Source organism: Trifolium pratense, linkage group LG2 (assembly GCF_020283565.1).
Source record: "Trifolium pratense cultivar HEN17-A07 linkage group LG2, ARS_RC_1.1, whole genome shotgun sequence".
Classification (NCBI taxonomy): Eukaryota; Viridiplantae; Streptophyta; class Magnoliopsida; order Fabales; family Fabaceae; genus Trifolium; species Trifolium pratense.
The window spans coordinates 34,895,896-34,920,795 of NC_060060.1; the positions used below are offsets into that span (position 1 = coordinate 34,895,896).

The following is a 24,900-nucleotide window of genomic DNA, read 5'->3' on the forward strand; positions in this document are numbered from 1 at the left end:
AAGTCTTTTTACAATTTAGAATGTTAGTCGTCTCTTTGAACCAGAAATAGTAATTTTTACCGATAAACTCTTATTAAAATTAACCTTTAAATCTTGACCCCAAAAAACAATTAACATTAGATATTTGACAACAATACAAATAGCAACAAGTTTTCTATGATAAGTATGTTTTAATATCCTCGTAGGCATAACTCCGTTAGTATAGATATTGCAATATAATAAGGGCTGCAATTTGAACATTAAATTCTCCAATTATTCATTTTAAATGGATAAATTATGACTATTAAACTATTTAACCAAACAAAATGATAATCTTTTACCTTCACTCATCCATCTATCTACTGTATATATTTTTTCAAAAGAAAAATGCTAACTAATATTCCTCGAAACTAATTAAGAAATTCAATGTAGTAAAATAATTATAGAACTTGTGTAATCTATCTTTTTAAAATATAGAAAATAATAATTTTAATACAAAATTTATCTTTTTAAAGTATAGAAAATAATAATTTTAATACAAAATTTATCTCTTTTAGTTTTCTTAATTAGTACTCCAAAAACACTAATTAGCATGATACTTTCTAAAATTGTATGATAATAATTGAGAGTGAAAGATATATTTGTTGACAAATTTCAATGTCCGGCTTCAGTCACCATAAAGGAAAAATACAGTAGGGAGTTATAGTGTCTACTGTTAAGTGAATCAATTTAAATAATTATTAAATGAAATTTGTACAACAGATGAGCTTCCATAGCATAGTGGTAGTGCGTTCCCTTCGTAAGGGAAAGGTCGCGAGTTCAATCCTCGCTGGGAGCTGATATCTTTTTTTTATTTTGTGTTCAGTTTGACTTTATTATTTGATAAAAGCAAGTGTAGAAAATTCGTTATGAACATATGACATTTCTACTATATTGGCAACATTTTTTCAATAAATTTATTATTCCTCTGCTTCACTTCTTTGACTAATAAACATTTTTTCCCTGTTAATTTTAAATTTTTTACTAATAAACATTTTTTCCCTGTTAATTTTAAATTTATATGCAAACTATTTTCTTAAATTTGTTATTTTTTAAACAAGATTTTAAGTGTTAAAGTATCATACAAACAACCAACATTTCACCAATATTGACATCTTAGAAATTCAACAAATTTATCATGCTTAAAAAAATGTAGTATATGAACATTATATATATATATATATATATATATATATATATATATATATATATATATATATATATATATATATATATACATTTTTTTCTTCATAATAATATATTTAGTATAACAGATAGTTTTTGTTCAACAAGCTAAGTGACAAAACTTAAACACACTATAGGTTGAGAAATAGAGAATTGCGAGTGTTCCGGTATAAAATATTTCATATTAAAACTGATTCTAATCAAAACACAAAATATGATAATTTTTCTCCCTCATTCATCCATCTATGCATCTACAATGGAAAAACTATAAAACATAAGAAATCAAGTTTAATATCTTTAAGCCCTAGTTTATCATCATTGCTCCGACATTTTTTGTGTGTGCAGTGCTTCGACATATTTAATCCTAGTAGATGAGTGTAAGATATGTCCTAGAAGTAAGATGTGTTGAAAAGAAAAATACTAGAAAATGCGTTTGAGTTGTTTAACACCGACACATGTGAGATACAGAGTTACACTTAATATTATATGTGCTTGTGTTATACTACTTATATAAAATATTTAGGATCTTACTAACAAACGTCTTAAGAGCACAAGTTAAAAATAAAATAAAATAAAAAATTGGTTTAAATATTGTTAGGTTGAACACATTTATAATTTTGGTTTAAAATTGGTATCTCGTAGATGTGTGTGTAATTTTTTTTTTGACAAAGATGTGTGTGTGTGTAAATTTAAGACGGTATTTGTTAATATTTCGTGTCCAGACATAAAAATTCCGAAAGAAAAGGAAAAGAAGTTGGTCCAAATTTAATACTAAAAGTTAAAGAAAAGCAAATCAAGTTATTAATTTCAGTACATAGTTAGGATTTAGGATTCTAACTATTGGTTCTCTTTTGATGATGATGATGATCAATCAAACAAACAAAACAACTACTCATAGTCAAGCTAACAAATGAAGTCTTAATAAGGTGTTGTAACTAGATAAGATTAGATATCATTTACTTATATTGATGATGATGATGATGACCATTGGCTTCAGCATGAGAAGAACCTCCAGCACCATTATTGTTATTACCACTCATCATATAAGTTGCTGCATTGCCATAATACCCTCCATTTGGATGACCAATATGAAACTGTGGAACAAACCCCCCTAAAGCATTTCCATATTGATCCATACCCCTCTTTCCCATCGGTTCAACTCTCATCGAAGTACGATCACCTTCAAGCTCGCGATAACGATGAAGATACATTGTAAGAGGTTCAATGTAATCATCAAAACCAAGCTTACTCATAGCCCAAAGAACATCTTCAGCAGTTATTGTCTTCCTTTGCTCTCTTTGACAACGTTCATTTGCTTCTCCAGTTATGAAGCTGATGTACTCAGATACACACTCTTGGATTGTTTCTTTTGCATCGTCAGAAATTTTTGCATGTGGTGGTAGAATCTTTCGCATGATCCTTATCACATTTGCAATTGGCATGAAACGGTCTTGTTCCCTTACAGTGCATTCATTGTCCTGTTCTGTTCCTGCTGATGAGTGGTTGTTGTTCTGTTCTCCCACTTGCTGCCTCGTGTTCATTTCAGAGACTGATAACTTCAGTGCCCCTGCATTCATCTCAATAACTAATTATCGAGCAACACTTACTCACTCAGACACAACCCCAAATTAAATTCACATGTATATGAAAGAGAGGGGTACTATAAGATATGATATATAGAAAAATAATTAGGTGTCACAAGTTTTTAGACACACTCTTTAATCACAAGAAAAAAAAATACTAAGTATTTAATTATTTTAAAAGTAAATATTATATTTAACGGTGAACATCCCGTACACATCTCATTTAGACATGTACTGATACACTGCTGAGGTGCACAATATTCTAATAGGTCAATAAATAATATTTAATATAAAAAAAATTAATAAACACTTCATCTTATTTAATATTAAAAAAATTAATATTCATCTCGTACACATCTCATTTATGAACCTATCACAATCATTCACATCAACAAAAATACCGGTACAAATTAAATAAAATGTGTACTGAATACTTCATCTTATTTAATTACGTGACCAAATAGTATGTCTAAGAATGTGTGACCAAACGGTATTGTAGGTCACTTAAGAGCATCCACAATGGAGATACTCATTTTTGAGTACTTAACTGGACATCAAGTCTACACATCACTTATTTATAATTTTTTAATAATAGTACCTAATAAGTACTCAATCCCTCCAACCCAACATCTCTTAAAAAGTTCTAAATAGGCCCTATCAATAACACATCTCACCAATAACTATACATCATTATAAATGGGACCCACGAAAATAAAATAAGTATTAATGCTTATTGTAGAACTAGTACCTATTAGGTACTCAAATGAGTATTGAACCAATGATAATACCTAATAAGTACCATAAGTACCTAATAGGTACTACACCATTGGAGATGGTCTAATGAATCAGATATAGAGGGGTGAGTGTAGCAAATGATATGTGTACATGTGAAATCGAAAGAGGAAATGACATGTAGGAAGGGTCGGTGGTGAGGGCCCAATGAAAATTAGAGCGGGCTAAGGCTAAGGTAGTGTTGGGAGGGAGCGTGTGTCAGGTGGGTTCTATAGCTTTTTTTCTTGAAAACAGAGGAATCAGAACAAAACGACAAAAAAATGGTTTCTTAAGTCATGCATGCTATTAAAGGGACAAAAACAAACAAACCAATCAAAAACGGTCTCTCTTTTTTCATGGCTTTTGAATTTCATGCATTCGTCACTCCATTACGCATTTCAAAAACAGGGGATACCTACCACTGTACATCTCAAAAATTCATTTAAATGGATCTGAGTAATTTAGGAAGCTAATACTTTCTTGGAAAATGCTAAAAAGTGCTCCCGGGGCATTGTTTAAGGAACCAAATATAGTAATATCACATTGAAGTTTGTGCGGTCAACGCCTCGAAAGTGTAAACAGTGTTATTTTTAATTTTAAAATTTCATTTTTTGATTTCCTTAACCAGTGCCCCGGGGGCACCGGTTAGCATGACCCTACTTTCTTTAGTCCATCAAGTATCCGGTCCTACCAAACCGTCTAATCTAGTTCGAGGGTCAAGTTCTGACATCAAGTAGTTTCAATATTTTCCGGTCACAGTTGTGAGGATGGGATTGTGGTCCTCCCTACCAAGTTTAGCGTCAATCATCACTGACCCAACTAACGATCGGTTTTGGTTTTGTCAAATTTTGTCACTCACAATAAGGGACAAAACTCATACTTAGTTAATGCTTGGGTGGCATGGGAAATATAAGAAGAGTGTGGAGGAAATTTCTGATGGTGCAGTGCTAAATATAACTTGAAAACAAATTGGAGTAAAATTAAAAGCTTGTGAAATAAGTTTATTGCTCATTTTTCACTCAATAGTGGATAGTACTGTTACATAGAGTAGTTCCAAAAACACAAGTCTGTTGGGTTGGCAGAAAAGAGTTAAAGAGAGATGCAGATAAAAAGGCGTAAAAAGTGGTAGTAGTGGAGACAGATCCTTGTACTATGACAACATTGTATTGAATTGAAGAATGCATGAAAGACACTTGTAACACTAAAGTCAATGAATCTCATATGCATGCATGCATGACACTTGTACCATTCCAAAATACACAATCACAAGCCATTTATGTCATCGTCTTCTTTTCCACGTTCCGTTACCCTTTGCTTTATACTTATGGTGGTGTGGTACTGTGGTTAATGGTATAGATAAGAAACAGAGAAAGAAATCATCACACATAAACAGAGCAAACATGAATGAACTCAAGACCAGATGCACAATATCAGCAAAAAACTGAAATGGTAGAAAATGAAAGAACTGATAATAATTAATTAAATGATGTCTTGTCTTGATCAACACACAATATTATAGTTTTAATATATAAGAGATGAATATTTTGCATGCATGTGGCATAACAGCAACTACTATATATTATGGGACCTCATGATATATTATATACTTAAATTGAATATATTAATTAATGTATAATCCTGCATGTGAGAAATATAGTGATCAAATTAGAGGTGAACCTTGAACACAAGAAATTAAAAGGAAAAAACAAAAAACTAAAAAACAAATGGCAAATGTTAATTTTGGTGATATATTATATTACCAGCAGGGGTAGCGTTGGGGAGCTTGCGGTAACCTTGAAAACCTCCTCCAGTTTCCATTGATGCTAGGTAGCAACTGGTACTGTGATGTGAATTCGAATAAGTGAGAGAATAAGAGAGTGTTGTGACAATGGATGGAGTAGTTAATTGGCAAGTGTCCACATTTATAGTGCTCAAACGTGTCACTTAGAGGCGATGTAAACGATGTACCCGGTAATAGCCGGTCATCAACCCGTTAATAAGATTGCTGACAATCACATCACCGACAGCTGTACGTTACTCCATTTGTTTGTCACACTATACACTCTATCGTACGGTCCATAATGTTTTATTTTCGCGTTTGGAGCCAACTCATCTCTCTAGAGTGGTCAAATAATCGTCAAACTTTAAGCCAGCTTATTAAGTCATGTTTATGGATTTCTATTGAAATCCTAGTATATATTACTCCCTCCAATTTTAAATATTAGCAAAAATTAAAATGTATTTAGTCTAAATTTGAACCAAATACATTTTGACTTTTAGTTATATTTAAGACCGGATGAATTCTGTACAAGTTATTCCAGACTGAATTAAGGCCTAATGCAAGTCAACACTCTATTTTTATTTGCAAATGGTAAATAATAAATGTCCAGAACAGGACAAGATATAAAAGATTTTTTTGACTAGTCCAGGACATAAAAATCAATTAATTAATTATCGACTTTTGTATTTTAAAAAATTATTTCACAAGAAAAAAAAATTATTTCGCTATGTATAAGCATTATATTATTTTTATGTAAAAAAAAAACATTATATTTTTTCTTACATTTTATCATTATAAAAATTCAGAAAATATATGAACTTGACAGCGTAAAATATTTTTACATACGTTTAATTAAATCACAAAATCACGATTGGTGGAGCTAAAATTTATTTTATGGGAGGGCCATGTTTATTCTATACATATATATATGTTTTCTTACATTTTTGTATTTTATTATACATATATTAATTTTTTTATTAATATCATTATTTTTTTGATAAAATTAATAGTGGGATAATTGTATACATGTGTAAACACATTTACTCATACTAATATAATACAAAACTAAATATTTTTTAATAATTTTTTTCTTGACATATGAAAATATTATTTATATAATATAGACATATTATTCCTTTAAGAATTGCCAATAATTGCATTTTTTTTAATTTTCTTCTACAATAATTTCATTTCATGCCTTATCACCAAAAAATAAATAAAAAAATTCATTTCATGCCTATAAATTGAAGTAGTGTATATTCTTAAGCACATAAGAAGCAAAAATCACCTAAAAAAATGAAAAATGTCAAGTATAAGAAAATCAAAGACATGACAACATTGGTGACAATTATAGTGTTGATGACAATTTTTTTGGCGACCCCATTCCTTGTGACACCAACTCCTCCAATTGTCTTGATTATTATCTGGCTTTGCAGTATTCCTCTTGGTATACTCTTTTATTCTCTCTATCTTGCGATGTATGTGGTAAAATTGCAGCATGCCTATCCAACACCTGGTGATTAAATAAAGTTCTAATGGTGGATTTAGCAAATAATACAAGGAAAAATAAATTACAATGTAATATTGTCTTTTCTAAGTCCCTCATTGTTATGTTGAGAAACATTGTTATTGGGATATTTTATAAAGATAAGTTATTGTTGTCTCTTTTTATTTTTTTTGCCAAAGATGATTTGCCATCATCTTATTCGAGATTAATTACTTACTCATAGTACTCCTATAATTAATTTGTGTGATTGTATGTGACTGATGAGTTTTAGTGTATTATATTTGATTTTGAGTTTATCAGATTTAAATATAATAGTTGCGTTTTTGTTTAAAAAAAGAAGTGATAGTTGCGATTATAAGGCTAACTCAACTAATAAATATCAATAGTATTTCGTTGGATTACGTGAGTATCATGAAATTAAGTTGAACTTAGACCTACTTAAAAACTTGGTTCTTTAAGAAAATTAACCATTGAAAGTTTCAATTTGAAACAATAGGTCTGGTGCAAGTGATTATTCACGGTGAAGTGTTGTAAATCTGATATTCATACTCACAAAAATATACTCTCTTCGTCCCAAAATATAAACAAAATCGAGTTAAAAAAACTTGATGTATTTGGTTAAAGATTTGGACCAAATACATTAACTTTTATTGACCATTTTTTGCTTATATTTTGAGACGAAGGAATTCTTTAGACAATGGTGTTAATAATAATAACAAAAAAAGAAGAAGCCATAATTGAGTCAAAAAGTAACAGTATAATATATAAATAATAATATTACACTTTTTTTTAGATTAATAATAATATTACACTTTTAAATACTCACCATACAATAATTTTTGTTGACCAATTTAATGCTGTAATAGTACTGGTATTATATTATTTTTTGTCAAGAAAACTAATATATTATTTGCCACATAAGGCGCGGTCAAAAAAACAATAATGGTATTTTATTTTTTGACTAAATATAATGGTATTGAATGCAGGAAACTATATTTTTTTTGTCAAGAAAACTATAATATAATTGAAATTACCTATCGTTAGTTGGTTTAATTTGATTGACGCCGAACTTAGTAGAGAGAATTATGGTTTGATCTTCCGCAACTGCCATAGGAGCAGACTGAAACCATAAAAATTGATCCACGAATCAAATTAGATGGTTCAGTAAGCTGAATATTGGTGGTGAAAAAAAATTGCAATACATAATAAATAAATAAATAATAAACTAAAATTGAAAGAAAAAAAAGATACTAACACTGTACAATAAACTATTATAATGTATTTTTTATTTTTTTATTTTTTCCGAAATAAGGGTATTTTTTGTGTAAGAGGTGATAATAACAAGATACTAACACTGTAATAAGTATATAGAGGTGAAATTTGGTGCATCGTGGATCGGTCATGAATAACATTATAACGAATACAAATTTTATAAAAGTTACCGTTTGATTAAAAATTTATATCATAATATATAAAATAATTAAAAATTATTTAATATGTTATTCACATACGTTGATATTCCCAAATTCCAACCCAAAGTCCCAACCAACGTGTACAATCTGGAGTCCACGAAAGATTGATTCTGTCTCCTCCTCCTCCTCCGTTACACATTCCTTTCCGATGCTTTTATTTTCAGTTAACATTATTAGACTCTGAGTGCAAATGACTTCTTCTTCTTCTTCTTCACAACAAATTGAACTATTAACATCAACCGATGATGACTATGGTGGTGTTATTGTCCAAATGGATCAACCTACCATGGATTCTACAACCTTTCTATCCATTCTCAGAGCTTCTATTTCAAATTGGAAACACCAGGTAGGTACTATACTATACTATACTCCTTGTTTCTTTTCCAATTCCAATTAATGGATATGCTATGCAATGCATACTGCCACAATTCTAAACTGGCCAAGGGCACATCATTTTTTCCATTTCAAATTATATATGTGTTTTGCTCCAAATTTAGTTGAGTTATTCAATCAACATTGTCTTGTAGGGCAAGCAGGGCGTTTGGATAAAATTACCTATTCATCTGGCCAATCTTGTGGAAACTTTAATTAAGGTCAATTTATTGCTTACTCTTATTGATTCTTGAGATTTGTTTTAACAGTTGATGAATTTAACTGTTGTCCTTGTGTTTCATTTTAATCAAAACTTCTGTTCTGTGTCACAAATCTATGCAGGAAGGTTTTTGGTATCATCACGCAGAACCAAAATATTTGATGCTTGTACATTGGATTGCAGACAGTGCAAACACCATTCCCGCAAACGCCACACATAGAGTGGGTGTTGGAGCATTTGTGGTGAATGAAAAACGAGAGGTATTTTACTCATTAATAATTACAATGCCGAGCAGCTACATGATCAGCCTTCTGCGCTATTTGGAAGAACAACCAATCCCATATGGTTAGAGGGCTGGTATTTGGTATTCATGTCTCATTTCCTAGTTATTGTGATGTTAGGTTCTAGTGGTTCAAGAAAAAACTGGACCTTTTCGGGGAACTGGATCCTGGAAGTTTCCTACTGGAGTTGCTGATCAGGTAAATGTATTGATTATCTTTTGGAAATTATTTTAAGAAGCTATTCTTGGTTTATATAACCTGCTCTTTCTGCCACAGGGAGAAGACATTTGTGTAGCAGCAGTAAGAGAGGCCAAAGAAGAAACAGGAGTAAGTAATATCTTTGTGGTAACTATTGAATGTGGACTGGACATGAAATGGGCAATTTGATCAACTATAAAAAAAAACCATTGTGTTTCTAAGCCTAATAGTTCCAAGTTCTTCCAATTTTCAGGTAGACACAGAATTTGTGGAAATATTAGCATTCAGGTAATATGTTTACATATAAACATGTCATTTTGTGTTTGAAAAGGAAGTTCCAATGGTTGAATATGGAGAACTCTTGCTTTTGCTCTGTAATGTCAAAACTTGCTAATGTTGCTACATGCACCAATAGCTGTATCGTTATGACCGTAGACAGTGTTGGAAAATCTTCATATTGTTAGTTGTTGGAAAAATTTTGGAACTTCTTTTTTATTTATTTATTTATTTGTTCTTGTGACTTTGCAATTTTGGTAACCGGACATCCCTTCTTGTTAGAAGAAGGGAAATGTTTCGAAGTTAGAAGTCACAATTTGCTTGATAACAAATGTCAAGTATAAGGGGGGTATTTATAGGTACACGTAGATAACTCTAGAACAATTTCTAGGACCTTTCTAATTAAAACTCACTTCTAGATATTTTCCACATTTTTATATAATTAATGCAGTTCTAGGTTTTTATATAGAAATTAGATGTAGTTCTAGATATCTCTAATTTCAAACTATTAATAACATTGTTTCCTCCTAGTTCGAAATTTTCTTCTTCATTCTATGTCTTGCTCTCAGTTTTTGAAAATCTTCAAATTTTAGCGGCTTTGTCGAAATATCTGCAATCTTGAGTTTTCACATACTTAAGCAGATCCACTTCTTTCTTGGCAATGCATCCTCTTATGAAATGGTACCTTGTTTCTATGTGGTTGCTAGTTGCCACTATCATGAATAATTATTCTTTGCAAGTGCTTGTGCAGATTTGTTATCAATGCAAATCTTGTAGCTTCCTCTTGTGGCATATTAAGTTCCTTCAACAATCTCCCGAGCCAAATGGCACGACGAGTGCAAGTTGTTGCTACTCTGACTCGCATGTTGAAAGTGTGACTGTGAGAATAAGTTGCTTCGTTGCGCTCCTCGAAAAAGCACAATTACTCATGAAAAGTATAAAACTACCAATGTTCTTTCTATCATCAATATCTACTGCAAAGTAGCTATAAAGAAAACTTTCACGTGTGTAGAAGTAGGAGCTTCAATGAAACGACTCTCCGGTTCAACCGCATAGAGAATATCGGGCCTTGTACATGTTAAGTATCTTAGGCTTCCCATTAGGCTTTTGAATAGAGTAGTGTCCTCCTTTTGCCCATATTCAAACTTTGACAATTTCAATCCACTCTACATTAGTGTATTCACTGGATTACAATCAAACATTTTAAATTTCTTTAAAAATTCCTTTGCATAGTTTTCTTGAGAAATGAAGATACCTTCTTCCAATTGCTTTACCTCTAGACCCAAGTAGTATGATATGAGCCCAATATCAGTCATCTCAAACTCAAGCACCATAGCCTTTTTGAACTCTTCAAACAAGCTTGGATTGTTCCCGGTGAATGCAAGGTCATCCACATAGAGACAAGCAATCAAAATATCTCCATTATCACAGACTTTGACATAAAGAGGATATTCGTTCTGACAACTAACAAGCTTCCTTTGAGCTAGTACTTGTTGATGTGACTATTGAATGCCCTTGGTATGATTTCTCCAAAATGTTCCTTTTAGCTAGTAGCATCCAAAATCATCGAAACACAAAATCATCCAAACATTGATGGATGAGGGTGAGAGCTTGTTGATCTTTCTTCTTTCGCTTTGACAATGCTTCCTTCTCATTTTAAGTCAAATTTTCTTCATCTTGTGGCTTCTCATAGCCTTTCTCCACAACCTCTCATACACCTTGAGAGCCAAGCAAAACTTTCCTGCGAAAACATCATAGATAACACTCTAGAATAATTTCTAGTACCTTCCTAATTAAAACTCACTTCTAGATATTTTCCTCACTTTTCTATAATTAATGCACTTCTAGATTTTTATATAGAAATTCCAAGTAGTTATAGATATCTCTAATGTCAAATTATTAATAACAATTCTTTCATTGGATTAACAGACAAAGTCACATGTCATTCTTTGAGAAGTCAGATCTATTCTTTGTTTGCTTGTTGCGTCCTCTTTCTTTTGACATCAAAATCCAGGAGGTAGAGATAGAGGCTGCAAAGGTACGTACAATTTAATATCTTTGGGTCCCACAAGGCTCGAGGGATTAGTCTCTGCAGCTTGCGTGTAGAGGATACCCGGTTTACACCAATCTTATGGATCACTAAAATACCATAATTTCTCAAATTCCTTTCATTAATTCGCATTTGAACTCTCTTTTTCGGAATTAATTGTTTACTTCAATGCATACTGTTTGACAGTAAATTGTTGTGTTATGAAGAAATGTAAATTTATTATATATTATATGCTGCAGTGGATGCCATTTGATGAATATGTAGCTCAGCCATTCATGGAAAAGTATGAGCTTTTGAGGTACATTAATGACATATACTTGGCAAAGGTTGATGGACATTATTCTGGATTTACTCCTGTACCTACAAAATCAAACTTCTCTAACCAGAAAAATACTAGCTATCTTTACTTTAATGCTGGAGGCTTGAAGAGGTGTAATTCTTTATAAAGCATCAGCCATAGTTTACAAACTTAGTGACTTAGAAGTAATTTATTCACTGTGATGTGAACAGTTTCAAAAGTTCATTTTTTTAAAATTTCTTTATGTTGGACAATACTAGTAGTATTGATTCTAGAAGAAAAAACTATTTGAATTGTAGCTATAATAACGTTGCTGTCACCTTAACACCTGCACATATGAAGACCAATAATTTGAACATACGTGGAGGCAATAGAACAGTTTGGTAGCAATATAGTACAAAACTCCTGACAACACTAAACTACTATCCTGTCTCTGGTGTACACCTGTAATTTCGTCCCATAATGTCTTATCATGCACTATTATTATATGCATCCCTTCATTTATGTGACTCTAAATGGTTCATATGTAAATACTGTATTTATAATCATAATTTCCCCTAACAACTTGCTTATCAATCCTGTTTTTGACTCTGTCCATTTCAATGAAATTCTCTACTTTGAAAAAATTATTTGACTTTCTAAATTTAATTAGTCTTATGCAAACTTTTTTGTAAGGAAAAAATTAAATGAAAAACAGTAAATACGTTTTGTACATGAATTGGTTTTTTTATAAGCACTTTTTGTGCATGAATCTTGATGTTATTTGATGATCGTTCTTGTGATCTTTAGAAAATCCACCAGGGGTATTAATTTAAACCATTTTAAGTCAACTGTAATGAAAAGATATGCATTACTTATAATGCTATCTCTTATCCATCCATTTATTATACTAGTTTATGTAGCCACTCAATTATTTATATTTTTATATGTACATGAACCATATACAAATTAGGAAAATGTAGCCACTACATTATTCAAGTTGTTTCGAGTCATATTGTACGTTGAATGTAGGGTGAGGTTGACAGAATTACGGTAAATTTCTACGATTTTGATAAGCACCGCAAAATTAGTGTTATAATTACTATTTGGATATATTCTAATATGATATTGCAATCGAAACAAACATTTGACCTATCCTATTTCCTGATTTTACCCCCAAAAAAAAAAAAAACCGAAATCGCTGTATGTATTCCAAATCATCACCAAAACTAATGTGGTATGTATATTTTCAATCTCAAAATTCTCAGCAAAACAAATTACAAATCATCACCATAAATAATGAGTATGTATATTTCAATCTCAACCCAAAAAACACAAACACATCACTATAATTAATGTGTGTGTTTCAATCTCAACAACAAAAATACAAACAAAACAACAATCTGATGTATAGTTCTATAATCAAACATTTAAAACCTCTAAAAGAGGCATAAAGCCATAAACAAATAAACCTGTTAATATTTGTTGCAAATATATAAAAATCAGCCTTGGAAGAATCGATTATCAGCACTACTACTACCCTGTTGCTCCTTACCAATCATACTCATAGAAAAATTCTTGTCACCTTCAATCTCCCTATACCTATGAAGGTAACCCTTAAGAGGCTCAGCATATTCTTCAAAACCAAGTGTAGTCATAGCCCACAAAAGATCATCACCGTTTATTGTTTTCCTCTTCTCTTTCTGACACTTTTCAGATGCTTCACCTGTTATGAAACTTATGAACTCTGATACACACTCTTGCATAGTTTCTTTTGATTCCTTTGATATCTTTGCTTTCGCCGGTAACGCTTTCTTCATGATCCTTCCCACGTTTGCTATGGGAAGGAGCCTTTCTTGCAGTAGTTCTCTGCTCCCTGAAGCTTGGCCACCTGACTCATCATCTGATTCAGCCATAGTTACCTATAGCTTCAATAAGATAGTAATATAAAAATAAATTAACATAAACAAACTCGCATGTACTATATATATATGTTAACATATGCTACTAGTACTATACTTAATTATATTTTTGCTATTGTGTATGATTCATTATAATATCAATACTAATTAAGTTGTCTTCATTGTTATTTTAAAAAAAAAAACTTAGCGACACATTAAAAAAAAAAAGACTTTTGTTACAAAAAAATAAGATCGGTAATAAAACCTTCGATAAAGTGTGACACTCTTTATAATTTATATTTTTTTTTGTCATGTAGCTCAATGACTAGAATTTCACTATTTAAGATAAAATATTAAGAGTACTGAAGTTCGAACTCCAATCCCTGTCAATTGAGCTAAGTTCACTCTTTATAAATTTTAATATAGTAACTTTATTAATTCGAGTTGCCCGTAATATTAATCATCGACATGCCAAACCTAATAATGTTTGTTTAGTGTGAAATTGTAACAATTTAAATATAATTTAAGGGCAAAGGCTAACATAGACCATCCAAAATAGTTAAATGATAGTTAATTATTTTGTTGGACAAACATTCAAAAGTTAAATGAAAATATTGACATATAAGACAAGACTTTGAAAACTATTGAAAGTTATTCATTTAAGGATTCGGATCTTCTCATGTTATTTTGATCAATTACATACGTGAGGATATAGCACATGAAGAAATAAATCTATGAGATTTATTTGATTTAAAAAAAATATCATTGAGATTTAAATGATTTGAAGTGTAAATAACTTTGGAAAATGATTCTTTCAAGGTAGGAACTTGGATGCAATTTATGTTTATTTTGCAAAAGTGAACTTGGATGCAATTTAGTAAGGATTAAATTTGAACAAATGAATTAACAACTTGAAAAAAATGAAAGGACATTTGAAGAAGACAAGAAAACTAAAAACACAATTGAAATGACCTTAAATATGAACTTGATCAAACTGTTGGTAAATTATATATCCTCCTATTATATAGGATGGGTCATGACCCATGAGAGAGGCTCCTAGCTTAGTTGAGCTAAAGTTATGTATTTAGAATTTTTTTTTTAAAGAAGTACGTATTTCGATTATATCTTGGCTTTTCTCTTACGATGTTTATTTTGCATTGATTTTAATCAATTTTTTATCTCTTATGGGCTGTTTTTTAGTTCAATTAACTATTGAATTAGAAGAAAGAAAGAAAAAAAAAGGTTGAACAAAAAAACAGGAGCAAATCTAAATCCATGTATTTGTAGGTCCGGTCATCTCATGAAAAGATTTGGAGTATTAATTATTTCACACTCTTAAGTAAGGATGACAAAATGATTAGGAGTCGGCCTATTTAACCCGTCATTATTGATATGGTGAGCTGTAATTTCGAACCCGCCACTATTAGTTATGCAGTGCGCCGTGTTCAAAAAAAGTTATGCCGCGCGCTAGCTCAAGGAACTGTCGCAATGACGCGGTAGCTGGTACTGTTTATTTGGGCCGTGGGTAATGTTGGATAAGCTGAAGTGGGTGGGCCTTTCGTAAATAATCCATAATTAATCATTAATCAAATCGCACTCCATTATGTAAATTCACTCGATTTCCGCTAATTGATGTCAAACCATCCTCAGTGCTTCAATCAACCACTGCCACCTGCTAAACCACTTGTGTCAATTTAAAGGTAAAAGTGATCATGGAAGATGGGAATACCACACTCATGACTCATCAGTTAGTAAGACTTGATTAAAAGTGTGATTTATGATTAATTATAATTAGAATCTTATGTTTGAAACCTCGCTTTAAACAAGTTAAAGGCAAGTGGTAGTTGTTAGTAGTTCATGTTATGTTAGGATCCTGTCAAAAAACTAAAAATGTTATGTTAGTGTATTTAGAGTTTTTAATTTAATTGTGAATAAAAAAATATCTTATCATAAATTAAAGAGTTCAATATATTTTTCTTTTTATATTAATCTTCTGATTTCTAAGGAAGGAGGTCTCAGTAATTTAAAGTTCGACCATGGAATAAGTAAAATTTGACTAAGAATTATTTCAACTAGAAATCAAACCCGTGTTTTCCCGAAAAATTTATCTTGAAAAGAACTTATTAACCATTTAAATTCAATACCTTGGTTGAGTTCAATATACTTTTACTCTGCACCCCCTTCATTGCTTAGAGCTCCCCAAATTTTAAAAGTGCCCTTAAAAATAACCGATAGGTGTTAATTTTTATGTCTAACGGAAGATATAATCTGGTAGGTGTTAAAATATTAACGGTGTTAGCCTATCGGATTTTATGTTTTGGTAAGGTGCCACCAAATTTTAACTCCTATTGAGAATTTTAGGGGCAATTTTAGAATTTTTGGGAGGACTTTGAGAAATTTATTGGGGGCGACGGGCAATTCCCTTAAATTCATAATATTCTTTTGGTAATTGTAGTTTATCAAATGACCAATAAAAATTCTCACCCCTCTCTATTTGGTTCGACAAAATGAATTTTATAGAGTGACAAAAGAAATTCACATAATCACATATATCAGATTTGAAATGAAGTGAAAAAGTGGATGTTTTCTCTTCCCACCTCCCGTGAATCTTTTATACCCCCAATATTCCAATTTTGCCCTTGCAGAAAAATTCGGTTCGCAGAAACCGAATTTTTACTAGTGCAAATTTCGGTTTTTAGAAACCGAAATTTGTTTTCAAGGCAAAAAAAACTCCGGTTTCTACGAACCGAAGTTTTTTCAAGGGCAAAATTGGAAATTCAGGGGGATAAAAGATTCACGGGGGGTGGGAAGAGAAAACATCGGAAAAGTGTATTGGTTCAGTATTCAATTAAGGCCCATATATAGATATTGGACCGTCCCAGGAGTTTCCCCTAAATGCATATATGCACCCCTCTCTCTATTTGGTTAGACTAAAATGAACATTATAACATTTCTCTCGTGTAAAAAAGACTCATGAACATTATAAAAAAATTGTAAATGCTTATTAAAAAATCACCCTAACCGACTTACATTGTCATGCAAAAAATGAGTTATTTAATGAGTTTTGAAATTAATGGAATTAAATAGTTAATTTAATTGTTAAAACTGAATATTTTTGCCAGTCAAATGAAAGTTCAATTTATGATTAATTTATTTTTGACGTATTGGGGGGAAGTTGGGGTAGGGGACTAACTATATATGGAAGAATGGAAAAGTAGCTAAGACAATAGTAGCTCCCATGAAGATATAGTTGAGACAGGCTTGAAAGTTTTGCCACCATACGATACAAGATCATCATATATGCAATTTAATTGTTTTAAACATTTTTGTATGTGAGACATACGTGTCTATGCTTAAAACTTAACTTCCCAAACATGTCTTAAAACTATACAATTAATTAATTAGAGAAAGAAATTTGATATATATATTACGTAGACGATAAGAGTAGGCTACCAACCTAATACCTTAACTTCCCTTTCTAACTTCCAACTTCTTCCTTCCCTTACTTGCATACCATTCCTTAATTTTCCCTAACACCCAATTTTACCCTCGCTTCTCATATACTCATGTTGCCATTTAAAATATACCAACCATTTTTAATTTATTTAATCATTAAATTATCAAAACAATGACACGTATAATTGTGATTTATTTAAGGGGGTTTGACACCCTAACTCACTTTTTTCCTTGTGAAGTTTTGTCCTTTTAGATTGTTTTGATAAGATGTTTAATGAGTTAGAGGTGGATTTTTTTTTTTTTTTTTTATTTTCCAACTTGAGATTTGGACTAGTCCCCTGAAAATATTTTTGTATCTTTTTTTTTTTTTTAAATTATATTTTTATCAAGGAATGTTGACCCAATTCGGTGTCAAGCTCGGCTCAAAAGCATGCGTCTCTATCCAACGGCCACGAAAGTTAACCCTTATGTAACGGCTGATATCGGAATATGATTGACATTTACTGTCAATTATGACTTTTCAGCCATTATTCCGACAACCATTCATGTTGAGGACGTCAGATTCATCCTCACATTCATTCTCATGTAGAAGGACCATGTATTATGCATTTTATCTTTAAAACTTTCACTTCATGCAAAAATTAACTTGAGCGTTGGAGTGTCTGGAAGTACAACCTCCTTTACACCACCGTATCGGAGAGGAGCACCACTAGACACATCTATTCTAATTGCATAACTCATTGGTTAGAGATCAAAACTCAAACTAAATTGTTAAGACCTAAACATCTACCATCATTATAATTTATTAGCTATATATTTGTTGACAAATTCGGCCTTATTAATTTGTGAAAATAGTATTTTATCAGATCATCACATCACGTGATGGGCAATTTTGTTATTTCACACATGGATACAAATTTGATCAACTAAATATATAGCAGAAATTAATTAAAGTGCAAAGTCAAACCTAAGCAAGCAAAGTGTAGTTTGCAAGATTCGAGGGGAATCTTGGTGGGACAAAATGTGGCTTCATTCCTCCTCTCATTATATAAGTGTGTTATTTTGAGTTGAGAGGAGAGGAGTCCAATTCTATTAATAATATATCTTTCCATAAATTAAGCCAAAGTTGATAAAGAAACACAAACACAAACACAAAAACAATGATCTACTTTTGCGGCAACAACGTTCTTGTAATGTTGTTTTCCCTCTGTTCATTATTAATGTTTAATATTGTGATAGGATTTCCTGCACCAGGAGTTGAAGATTATCGCCATTTGTTCGGTTCATCGAGCAGAGAGGAAGTGGTGGAAATTGCTGGCTATGGAGAGAAGAAACTATCAACTGTTCTCATCACTGGTTCACTTCATTGTGAAGCTAATAACCATGCATGGCCAATACCAGGTATTATTAGAGATATAAGTTTGTTAAGAGCTAGCCAAAAAGTTTAATTTTAATATATGTGTATGTAATTAATTAATATGATCTACATATATACTATTTCACAAGTGATTTCCATATATTAATACTACCTACTATGATACTATCACATAATATATCCTTGCTAAATCATTCATCATCACTAAGGACTTGATCAATAATATTTGGATTTCCAATATATGTATTAGCTATATTCTTAGTTTCTTACCAATAATTATGAATTAAAAGACTTAGGGGGCAAAGATGAATAATTAAGATTAATGTTGCACAATCGAAGACCTGTACTACACAAGAGTTGTTGTTCAATTGTTTGGTGACGATAGCTTGCTAGCTTTCAAATTTTGGTGAAATTTCTACTTAGGAAAACAACAAAAGTTGTTTCAATTTTACTACTCCTTTATAGATGATGAAAAAGAAAGCTGAAATTTAATGACAATGATACCCAACCTTCCCGTCAAATGCATGGTAGGGGGGAACCAAATCTATATAAATCACATGTTATCATTGATTATATATTATAATGAGATATCTTCCACAAAACACACAAATATTGTGATGTGATAATCAACTACCAAAATAACTTGTGCGTTCAAACATACATTACCTATGCCATTTTATTTTCGTGAACATCAAATTATATATAGCATATTGCATTTTAAAATTAATTGTGAATATCAAATTATAGTCTTCAAAGAGACTCTTTCTAAATTTATATTATTCGAAAGACTAACATGATAACAATCTAAACTTTTGGAGATCCACTCTGTAATATTGTCTTTTTCTCCAATCATATTACACTGCTACATTACATTGTTTCTCAATGAAAATGAAAGAATTCAAATTCATTTATAAATTTACTTCTTGAAATTTGACGCCAACAGCATATTATTGGCTACTTATAATGAGAGATTTGGCCAAGAAATTTCATTTGCTAAGAATTTTGGCTAATTTAAGATCATCCAATGCAGGAGCTTTGGTTGCTGTCAACTGCGAAAGTCATGCCAGCGAGCGAAAAGGCAAATCAATGGTAGCAAAAGGTGTAACTGATGAATTTGGAGATTTTATGGTGGACCTCCCTTCCTACCTTCATGCTATTCCGAACTTGGAAAAAATATGCAGAGTGAAAGTTCATCGAGTTCCAAAGGGATTACTTTGTAGACCAGCTCGTCATGTCAAAAAACACAATGGATTGTTTAAGCTCTCTACTATTGGAAATGGCATCCGCACCTATGATGCAGGAAACATAAAGATCCAAGACTCAGCTTTTGAGCCACTGCGCGCACCACTACGCGAAGATATAGGGGAAATTAAGGAGTAGATTCAAAACCAACTACAACAATATGAGTATGTTTGTAAGAGCACCGTGACTCACTTGGATGGCGCTTAAGTCACAGTTTTGGGTTGCATGGGTTTACATCTATTAAAATACATTACTAAAATAGTCATTGCTTTGTATAGATTACAATGGCTAAAGTAAGATCTACTTGTCTGAGATTGTTAAATGTATGACTCTTGTGTAACAACCTCTAGTATTTGGACATATGAAAAACCGAGACTGGTATTGAAACTCTAGTTAAGATTTTCATACAGACAAATACAATACTTTTCATTTTTCCATTCACCAGTTTCTTGTAAATTTGATCTTTTGTATAATAAAAAAAGTAATTGCTTATGCTTAGCCTGTTAGCAGTAGCATTTCCATTCATCAAGCCCTAGCAAACATGATATTGTTTAAAACAATCATTAGTTTTAACTAAAATTGTCTATGCGCATGTTAGGACTTAGGATTGACAATAAGTATGTCCGGTGTGCTAACGTGAGTTTGTCAGAAGTTACATTTTGCACCTTCAACAAAAACAGTCATAACAAAATCACGGCCGTGTCACTGTGACTTCGTCAAATCTACTATAATTCAAAACAGGCACTATCTCATTTGTCATCTGTCTATTCTCCAATAAAGCTTAACTCAACTACAAATAAATTTTAACAACTAAAAGGGAGACTTTTAACATTAAAAAGCAAGAGAATTTTTAAATTATAGGTGCCATGCCTTACATTGGGGTAGTGTGACAAAAAGAAACGAGAAAAGGAGACGGGCAGTTTCAATACTTATTAATCAAGCTGACATTGCAGAGATGGATACAGCTCAACCACAAAAACTTTGTATGCCAAACAATTGAGAAGTCAGGGATTGCCTAATTTTTTTTGTCAGCTTCAGAGACTGTATTTTGCAACATCAGTACAACAAGTAAGCTTATCTGCTTTCTCATCAGGAATTTCTATGGAAAATTCTTCTTCAAGAGCCATAATAAGCTCAACCCTATCCAAGCTATCCAAATCCAAGTCCTTCTGAAAATCAGCCATTTCGGTAACCTATTCAATTCAAGAATGTCGCCGAAAGCTAAAAATCTTTATTCAACCATCTGTCACAATGTTAAGAAAGTAAATTTACAATCTGCAATGGTCAAAATGCATAAACTGCAAGCTTCTAGTAAAATGCATACTCCTATTACTAGTAATATAATAATTCAAATTTTGTGGTCACTCACCACAAAATATCTACGGATGGCTTTACCAGTCCAGTTACCAGTCAAACAAGTCTGTTGTTAACTTCTCCAAATCTTGAGTCATCTTGATTTGCATCAACACTTTTGCTTGCCATGAAGATCTACAAAAATATGCATATAACAGAAATTTAAAACCAAATCCCAAACTTCTTCCTGAAGAGCTTTAAAGCCAAAATGAAATACTAATTAAAGTGAAGAAAGCACTAATTAAATGACTAGTAGAGGTGGTAGCAAGCAGGGGAATAATACTTACTGATGACATAATTGAAGTGAGCAGGAAATCAAGACAAGGAACTCTAAATGCTAAATACCTCATCATCCACACCGGAACCAAGTTTCAAATCACCCAAATCATAATATTTCTTCAGCAACAGAAACTTGAGGAAGACAGAGAACATTGTACAAGAAAATGGAAACTGAATCATAAAAGAATTGTAGTCGCCATCAAATTTTATGATATTTTTATCACCCTACAAATTCAAAAAAGGGAAGTTAGATATTTTGACTGTCAAACTTTGCCTTCTTCTCCATAACCTGCCTCATGTAACAGCCAATTTAACCTAATTGGGGGAGAAAATGCAACAAAATATCTGACTTAACAAACATACTTTAACAATTCAAATTGTCAGCTTTTAGGTCTTCAGCTTAGAATTAGATATATACATGTTTCTCAAAGGAATTGAAGAAGAATGAAACCAGCAGAAAAGTGATAAAATCATGCATTCAATCAAAACAAAAGTACACTTTGCAGATTCAGTCCATTCAATCAAACAATACAAAGACATAAAGTCAACTAATATCAAGAGAAACATAGCAAAAACTATAAGTAAATCCAATGCATATATAATATGATTGGATGACAGATGAGTTGGAAATCAAAATGTGGGACCAGCTACACCCATATCCCAAAAATAATAATTCATAAACTGCAAGCTAAAAAAACAAAATTTCAAAATTTTAGTGTGCATTGAGTGGGTGTCTCTTCACCCTGTAGCAGATTTTGAAGGTGTGACATGTTTAAGTGGAAAGGATGCCAAAATTGCGGCAATATTTTGTTGTATTTAATTGGAGCAAAATATTCTTCAATATTTTGTGATGGAATATTTGTCAATTGTGGTGAATTATCCCCTATTCTTTCCATTTTCTCCATTATTATATATAGTTTTCAAAATATAAATACAAAAGTGTGACATGGGTCCAAATATTTTTTATACACCCAAAACATTTTTTTTTATAAAACATTAGCGTGCATAGGCATCACATGATAACTATGACATCTCAACTATGTTGGTACCCCATAATCATCACTTATCATTTGCAGCACCCTAATATATTTATTAAAAAGAAGGAAAAAGAGACAAACTTGGGGGACTAGACCAAAACCCAAGGAATACACCCAAAACATTTAAAAACTTTGGTAATGGAAAAAATCGAAAGAATAAAAAATGGAGAGGATCTCAACTCGAATCAACGCACATCACATTAAGAAGCGAATATGGAGTTGAGATCATCTATTACTAATATATTAAAACCGATTACCACCAAAATTATTAATTTATCCTTGTTACTTTTAACTACGTTGCAAGTTTTATATCACTAAAAAAATATAGAAAGATAATATGCTTAAAATAGGAACAAAATAGATTATAGATAGGAACAAAACAGAATAATCTATACATAAAAATACGAATAAAAAAAACAATTAAAAAATTATATAACGTTTAGTCAATAAAAAAAATTATAGAAATAAATAAAAAAACAATACTCTATAATAAAAGAAACGTAGACAATATTTTTCATTTAAAAAAGAAAAGAAACATAAACAATAAGGAAACATAAATAATATTGCTGCAAAGTTTACTACTAACTATTAATTAATAATAATATAATAAAATAAAATTAATTAGTATCAAACTTACTAAATTATCCTAAATATTCCTAATAAATTTCTAATTTTTTATTAAAAATATACATGGGACCATTATTTGTCACTTAAACATAAAAAATTGAATAAATAAGTTTACTGGAACACAATAATTCCACTTGCTTATAAAAAAAAACACAATAATTCCACTTATTTTAACAATATTATATAACAAATTTTTAAATATTTAATTTAAATAAATTTTCTACATTAATATGTTGAAAAACTCAAATATGAAATAAAAGTCAATGACCAGTGCGAATGCGCACGTATCTTTAAACTAGTTATTGATTAAAATATAAATAAGATACATATTTATTTGTTCAATAAATAAAATATATACATATTTCCAATGGCTATTATGTCATAGTTTAATTGATCCATCGGTGTATCATGAATTCATTCCAAAAGATCTATTTACTACTATTTGATAGACGTAGTTCGATCCATATTTTATGAGCCAATTGGGTGACATGATGATCGGTTAGAGCTTTGCGGGAAAGGTTGGGCATTTGTGGAGGAAAGGCTTCTATAACAGCGTCGTCATTATTGATAGACATTCGATCCATTTTATCAGCCAAATTGGTGACACGGTCATTGGTTAGAGCTTTGCGAGCTGCTGTGCGGGCAAGTTTGGCCATTTGTGGAGGAAAGACTTCCATAACAGCGAACATAATATCCTTGACAGACAATTTTGACTTCTTCTTACGTCGTAAATTAACCTCGTAAGATTTTTGAACAAGCTTCAACATCATGTTGCTTATGATATTTTTCATATCCTCCATGGCTCCGGTAGTAATACCAATGTTAGGATGCACCTCTTTCAGAACCCGTAAGAACATATTCTTATGCCAGTACATCTTCATTATTTTCTTCTCATCTATATCCTCCACCGTCCGATTCTTCTTCACTGTAGCAGCGGGCTTCTTCTCTCGTGGCATCGTGAAATTATAAACCATTGTTCGTGCCATTGCCAATTGATGAATCAATAGGGTTTCGCTAATATGCAGAGACAAAAATAAATATAGACTCTAAGGGTTTGATTCGGTTTTCTGAAACCAAACTGTACGATTAAATAGAGAAAATTCATCCCAATTCTTCCAAATCAAATACTGATTTTGTGGTTTTCGGTTTGGATTAGTTCAATTTGCAGTTTTGTTTTTGGATTGGCTCAGATACAATCACACCTAATACACCGGATATATAGGTATATATTTATTTCTCCTATACTACCAATGGTATCAAAAAAAATTAATTGTTTTTTTTATAAGCCCAATAGTATAAAAGTTTTTTTTTTGAAGGAGTATAAAAGTTGATTAGTACATATTATCCTCAACTAATCTACCTAAATCACTATTTCATTTTATTTTACTAAACCTAAATCACTAATTTGGTGGACTGAATTGTCTTTTTGACATTTTAATTGTTATTATTGACTAATGACTAAAAATTTGAATAGTTTCATTTTCCAAGTTTGACGTAAAGCTTTAATCATTTCCCAATACTTTTTCAATGTATGTGAGACTAGAGTATCAAACTCTCACTTTCTCCGGTAGAAATCCTCTCATTTCCTAAAAAAATGGAAATGTTCATAATTCTACTCCTTCGGTTCCATTTTATAAGAC

At 31.5% G+C, this 24,900-nt stretch overlaps 5 protein-coding genes, 1 long non-coding RNA gene and 1 other non-coding gene across 7 annotated transcripts; 3 read left to right on the forward strand and 4 right to left on the reverse strand.

Moving 5' to 3' along the window:
• Window positions 1-745: 745 nt before the first annotated feature.
• TRNAT-CGU lies at window positions 746-817 on the forward strand. The gene has a single exon. It is a non-coding gene; the product is annotated as a tRNA-Thr (tRNA).
• Window positions 818-2,159: 1,342 nt separating this feature from the next.
• On the reverse strand, window positions 2,160-5,434 carry LOC123904629 (nuclear transcription factor Y subunit B-1). Its single transcript, XM_045954264.1, has 2 exons — window positions 5,318-5,434; window positions 2,160-2,770 (listed from the first exon to the last, which is right to left on the reverse strand). Exons 1-2 carry the CDS (start codon window positions 5,373-5,375, stop codon window positions 2,160-2,162), a joined length of 669 nt encoding a protein of 222 aa, XP_045810220.1. The 5' UTR covers window positions 5,376-5,434.
• Window positions 5,435-8,361: 2,927 nt separating this feature from the next.
• On the forward strand, window positions 8,362-12,527 carry LOC123908548 (nudix hydrolase 2). The gene is made up of 8 exons (XM_045959221.1): window positions 8,362-8,662; window positions 8,844-8,909; window positions 9,031-9,168; window positions 9,310-9,387; window positions 9,466-9,516; window positions 9,641-9,675; window positions 11,593-11,701; window positions 11,953-12,527. Exons 1-8 carry the CDS (start codon window positions 8,507-8,509, stop codon window positions 12,157-12,159), a joined length of 840 nt encoding a protein of 279 aa, XP_045815177.1. The 5' UTR covers window positions 8,362-8,506; the 3' UTR covers window positions 12,160-12,527.
• A 671-nt stretch (window positions 12,528-13,198) lies between these two features.
• On the reverse strand, window positions 13,199-13,985 carry LOC123908550 (nuclear transcription factor Y subunit B-3-like). The gene has a single exon (XM_045959223.1). The coding sequence runs from the start codon at window positions 13,904-13,906 to the stop codon at window positions 13,493-13,495; it is 414 nt and encodes a 137-aa protein (XP_045815179.1). The 5' UTR covers window positions 13,907-13,985; the 3' UTR covers window positions 13,199-13,492.
• Window positions 13,986-18,382: 4,397 nt separating this feature from the next.
• On the forward strand, window positions 18,383-20,459 carry LOC123908549. The gene is made up of 2 exons (XM_045959222.1): window positions 18,383-18,748; window positions 19,753-20,459. Exons 1-2 carry the CDS (start codon window positions 18,508-18,510, stop codon window positions 20,100-20,102), a joined length of 591 nt encoding a protein of 196 aa, XP_045815178.1. The 5' UTR covers window positions 18,383-18,507; the 3' UTR covers window positions 20,103-20,459.
• A 306-nt stretch (window positions 20,460-20,765) lies between these two features.
• Window positions 20,766-22,153, reverse strand: LOC123908551. The gene is made up of 3 exons (XR_006809642.1): window positions 21,605-22,153; window positions 21,334-21,452; window positions 20,766-21,207 (listed from the first exon to the last, which is right to left on the reverse strand). It is a non-coding gene; the product is annotated as an uncharacterized LOC123908551 (long non-coding RNA).
• A 1,535-nt stretch (window positions 22,154-23,688) lies between these two features.
• LOC123904630 (histone H2B-like) lies at window positions 23,689-24,234 on the reverse strand. Its single transcript, XM_045954265.1, has one exon. It carries the CDS (start codon window positions 24,232-24,234, stop codon window positions 23,689-23,691), a length of 546 nt encoding a protein of 181 aa, XP_045810221.1.
• Between the last annotated feature and the right edge of the window lie 666 nt (window positions 24,235-24,900).